The following is a 5,184-nucleotide window of genomic DNA, read 5'->3' on the forward strand; positions in this document are numbered from 1 at the left end:
TTCTAGCAGAGGTGGAGATGCCCTCATTTCCTTCTTGTTGCTCCATTTCTAAGGCGAGTTCCTGATCTCTGCTCCATAATTCATCCAAAGCACATTTTGGTGGATACGGCAGGTGAACACAAACATTCCCAGCACCACTTCCTGCCTGCAGCCATTACAAATGTGCAGAACGGAGCAGCACTAAAGGTTAAAGCCTTTTTTTTAAAGCTTTTTCAATTTACATCTCGTTTGGTGCATTGGTGAGTAATAAATGAAACGTGAACATGAGACAAACCTGCCCCAGGTGGCAGTTAAAGGTGTGTTCTTCTGCATCCTGCTACCAAAGTGGGGACATTACGTCTGGGCCTATTGTCAAAGGTCTGTTTGAAGGAAGTCCTTATAAGGTCAGGAGGACGTGGACGTCTGGTGGTGAATGTGACTGCAGCAGCTTAGCAGAGAACTTTGTTAAAGCGGAACATGGCTGCACCCCCAGGGTCAGGGCTGCACCCCCCTAGGGTCAGGGCTGCACCCCCAGGGTCAGGGCTGCACCCCCAGGTCTGGGTCAGGGCTGCACCCCCAGGGTCAGGGCTGCATCCCCCTAGGGTCATGGCTGCACCCCCCGGTCAGGGTCATGGCTGCACCCCCAGGGTCAGGGCTGCACCCCCCGGTCAGGGTCAGGGCTGCACCCCCCGGGGTCAGGGCTGCACCCCCCGGGGTCAGGGCTGCACCCCCCCGGTCAGGGTCATGGCTGCACCCCCAGGGTCAGGGCTGCACCCCCCGGGGTCGGGGCTGCACCCCCCGGTCAGGGTCATGGCTGCACCCCCAGGGTCAGGGCTGCACCCCCCGGGGTCAGGGCTGCACCCCCAGGTCTGGGTCAGGGCTGCCCCCCCCGGGGTCAGGGCTGCACCCCCCGGGGTCGGGGCTGCACCCCCCCTGGGGTCAGGGCTGCACCCCCCGGGTCTGGGTCAGGGCTGCCCCCCCCGGGGTCAGGGCTGCACCCCCCTAGGGTCAGGGCTGCACCCCCCGGGGTCGGGGCTGCACACCCCCCGGGTCAGGGTCAGGGCTGCACCCCCCGGGGTCAGGGCTGCACCCCCAGGTCTGGGTCAGGGCTGCCCCCCCCGGTCTGGGGCCTAAAGCTAACCCCCACTGTAGCGTAGAGAGCAGAGTGTCTTCAGACTGGATCGGAGCAGCTAAACAAGCGAGGACGTCAGGATCGATGTGCAGCCAGTTTTTAACAAACAAGCAAAAGCTGAATTCCGCCGACATAAACGTGACATGAATATTGGAAATTGGAGCTTTTTGATAAACCGGGGAACGTGTGGTCCAAATCCTTCAGCCAGCAAATCTCATCAAACCCCACAGTGGTGCACGGCTGCCCACGTGGGCGACAGGTTCTCTCCCCACGCATCAGGGCGCCGGGATTATGGCGGCGCCCAGTCGCTACGGAGCGCCCAGTCGCTACGGAGCGCCCAGTCGCTACGGAGCGCCCGAAAGTGATGAGTTCTAATCAGCAGGATGGAAACAGTTGTGGCAAAAAGGCACAAATGAAATGATTATTACGCTGTTTTAGCTGAAGGACAAATGGCAGCATTTAAAAGCGTCGCTGACCCTGAGACACGGCTGCTCACCACTGACCCGACCTCAGAGCCGTGGGCGCTGGCGGGCTCCTTCACGCCGCTGTGCATTACAAGGCTCAGACAGGATCTGCTGCTCACTTGCTCATCAGAAACGAGCCCCCTCGTTAAGGGGATCATGAATATGGAGTAGGAAGCAGCTCTGGAGGCAGCAGCAGGCTACAGGTCAGGATCGGGGACCGACTCCTGTCACAGGAAGGAGAGGCTCGGCCACTTCCTGTCTCAACGATGGGTGTTGAGGCTCGACTGCAACATCTGATGGGCACTCGTAACAGAGACACCACAGAAGAGGTTGTGAGGGCAGCAGAGGCAACACTGTTCAAGTTTAATGAGTTCTGAAGGAGTGAATGGAACACGAGTGCTACTGTAACATGCAGACGCTGATCCAGGGAATATCCGTGACGTTGGTGTTGATGGAGTGTGAAGGTGGCGAGCTCACTGGCTCAGGCTCCTCTGTGCCTCGGGCTCTGTTGTGGCCTCGTCTTCCTGGTACGTTTGGCCGAGCTGTTTGACGAGGCTCTCCAGCTGAGGGTTTCCTCCAAACTCCCTGATGAGGCGGTACGACTCCGCCTCCAGGTCCTGCAGGGTCTGGCGGGTGTAGGCGAAGGAGCCCACCTTCTCCAGGTAGTCCACGCAGTATCTCTTGATGTCGGTGTTCTCCGTGCGCTGCCGCAGGATGTTCTGCACCTGCGTGCTCTCCGGGCGCGACCAGATGGCGTGAATGATGGGGAAGGAGAACTTCCCCTCGGTCAGATCCTCGCAGAAGCTCTTGTTGTGGCAGTACTCACGGGAGTTCAGGTTGGCGTAGTCGTCCAGGATCTGAAAGAAGAGGCCCAGAGTGTCCAGGATGGGCTTCAGGTCCTGCTTCCAGTCGGAGAACAGCTGCATCAGGCCGACCGCCAGGCCGAAGAGCCCGCCGGTCTTCTGCAGCACCATGTTGCGGTACTCCTGCTCAGTGGGGCAGGTGTAGGTGTCCCTCCAGTGGATGTCCAGGCCCTGGCCGCGGTGCAGCTCCAGCAGCTGGCGGGTGAAGACGCGGACGGCCTCTGGGTGATCCAGGGTCAGCACCTTCTCCAAACCCAGGAAGTAGACATAGTTGGCAGAGTTGATGACAGAGGGAACGCCATAAATGCTGTGGGCCACGGGGAAGCCTCGCCGCAGCTTGGAGCTGTCCTCAATGTCATCTATGAGCAAGCTGGCGTTGTGGAGCATCTCCGTCACCTGGATGATCACCTGAGCAACAAGCAAAGGGAAATCATTCACGCTCCAGGTTCCATCAGGCAGATTCAAGCCCAACGACACAGGTAATGCGGCAGCAACCTCGCATCTCTCCAGCAGAGGGAGCCACATGCGCGCCTACGGGTCCACACACGCACGCACACGCACGCACATAAATCAGGCGGATAATAGTGCCGCCTCAGATGCACCAACACTAACGCACACGTCCGGTTCTGCAGCATCACTGATAATATGAGCTGAACACAAACCCGGTGACCAAAGGTTGGTAGTTCAATTACATCGTACACACTTTAAACCTCTTTCCCAATGAAACCCCAGTAATAACAGCTGTGGGGGGCTGGGGGGGGGCTCACTGGGTCAGGCAGGTGGCCAGGACCGGCCCAGTTGGCCAGTTTAACTGCCACAGAGGGGGGGCTTCAGGTTATAGCTGAGGTGAGGCTGATCAGAGCAGAGATTGGGTGACTTTAGGTCATTCATCTGAACGAGGATCACGAGGAGCAGCGGATGTCACGGCTCAGCCACCATACTGGACCATTGCAGTCTCACCGTGGTCAGGCCTGAACCATCCATCAGACACAGGTGAAGGTGTCAGAGGGCTCTCACCTGCAGCTTGTCCTCCGGAACGTTGAGCCAGTGGTTGAAGGCCTGGGATAGTTTTGTCCTCACTTGCTTTCCTGAGGACAACAGACAGAGAAGTTCATCCCTCCACAAAAGGCCTGGATGGGATCATTCAGGGAGCTTTTCCCACACTGGTGTCGAACATCGCTGATGCTGATGAAAAGCCTCTACGTTACGGCCATTTCAGAAGGTTTTCTGATCTACAGGTAAAGGTGAGGAGGATGAGGGGAGGGACCGGAGGAACCATCACGGTTACTCGTGATACACTGATCAAAGAGGAAGTGGGAGTGGCCAACGCTGCTCCAACACCGTTCCCAGGTCGGGCCTGGAGGTCGGGCCTGGAGGTCGGGCCTGGAGGTCGGGCCTGGAGGAGACTCACCTGGGAGCTGCAGCAGGTACTTGTACGGTTCCAGGAGAATTCGCTCAGAACTGGCAGGTGAGCTGTTGTCCATGTCTCCAAGATTAAACAGCTCAGGAGGAAAAACGGCTCCTTTATCAACATAATGAGGATTAATAACGCTTTTAGAACCCTTTCTCAGGTCAATGGCATCATTTTCCATGTATAACATGCTTTTCTAACCCTAACCCTACACGTACACAACTGGACCCCCCACCGTGTCTGACACTGACCTTTAGAGGAGCAGCGCTCAATCTAAGACCCAGTCGAGTAGAAATAAACCAATGTTATGGTAATAACATCCATAGGAGGTAATTACTACACATAATGTCCATAGGAGGGACAAACGTGGCCTTTATTGGTGTTTGGAGCCAATAAAGGTCTATAACACACGATTTATAACACACGTTATAGCAAAGCGAATTAGTTTATTACATTGTAATTACTCTAGCACCAGCGCGTGAGACTTAAAGCGACTGCACATTCATCAAACTATAACTTCTAAACTTCCTAAAAGGACTCGACTTTATTCCAAACACAGTTTTACCATTTAACACTTGCACCACTGCTACATTATCATGATATCATGTGACAGCATGCAACTAGGTGGGCCATGAGCGCCGCTCGGAACGGGAACGACCCCCCCGGAGGTCCACCCACCTCGGCAGCTGTGGCCCGCCGCTCCGCTCACCCGCCGGTCTGTGTTCCTATAGCCACGCTGCTAGCTAGCTGCTAGCGGTGGCAGGCTAACATTTGCGCATCGGTATGAACACATTTGAACATTTCTTCGCTTCCAAAGACACACGGCAACGCGGGTCGACTAATACTAATTATGAGTGGCACAAGCTTACCTTTTAATAATTTGGGCCAGTATTTCACTAGCTAATTCACCGAATGCTTCGCTATGCTAGCACAAGGGCTACCATTACTGTGCAGCTACATTAGAAGACAAGCTAACTGTCACGAGCTGCTCATATATGCTTCGGCCTCCGCACCGCGTATAGTGGGAGGGGACTGTGGAATGGGTGCCTCCCAAAATGTGCGCTGAATTTATGCCTCCGTTCCCCTCAAAGGCTCATAACAGGCTTAACATGAAGACCGTTGCGTCGCCGGGTGTTCTGGTGACACACATCGAACGCCCATATCCGGCCCCAGCTGGGGGTTGTAGTTTTCGTTGTTTTTATGTCTTGCGAGACTCACCCACTGGAATAACTTCGACCAGCATCACACGGATATTTTTCTCCGCCGTCAGCCAATCTTGGGCGGGCGGGGTTAGCGCGCCAGTCAATCATCCCGGGGGGCGGGGCTAAGGGTCTC

The 5,184-nt window shown here is 56.0% G+C and overlaps 1 protein-coding gene across 2 annotated transcripts; it reads right to left on the reverse strand.

Moving 5' to 3' along the window:
- Window positions 1-1,192: 1,192 nt before the first annotated feature.
- ggps1 (geranylgeranyl diphosphate synthase 1) lies at window positions 1,193-5,155 on the reverse strand. Of its 2 annotated transcripts, none has more exons than XM_057046835.1 (4): window positions 5,068-5,155; window positions 3,850-3,960; window positions 3,456-3,526; window positions 1,193-2,846 (listed from the first exon to the last, which is right to left on the reverse strand). In XM_057046835.1, exons 1-4 carry the CDS (start codon window positions 5,090-5,092, stop codon window positions 2,049-2,051), a joined length of 1,005 nt encoding a protein of 334 aa, XP_056902815.1. In that variant the 5' UTR covers window positions 5,093-5,155; the 3' UTR covers window positions 1,193-2,048. The 2 variants fall into 2 exon arrangements, with proteins under 2 accessions (XP_056902815.1, XP_056902816.1); XM_057046836.1 differs by lacking the exon at window positions 5,068-5,155 and adding an exon at window positions 4,719-4,993.
- Between the last annotated feature and the right edge of the window lie 29 nt (window positions 5,156-5,184).

Source organism: Takifugu flavidus, chromosome 11, assembly GCF_003711565.1.
Source record: "Takifugu flavidus isolate HTHZ2018 chromosome 11, ASM371156v2, whole genome shotgun sequence".
In the NCBI taxonomy this organism is placed as follows: domain Eukaryota; kingdom Metazoa; phylum Chordata; class Actinopteri; order Tetraodontiformes; family Tetraodontidae; genus Takifugu; species Takifugu flavidus.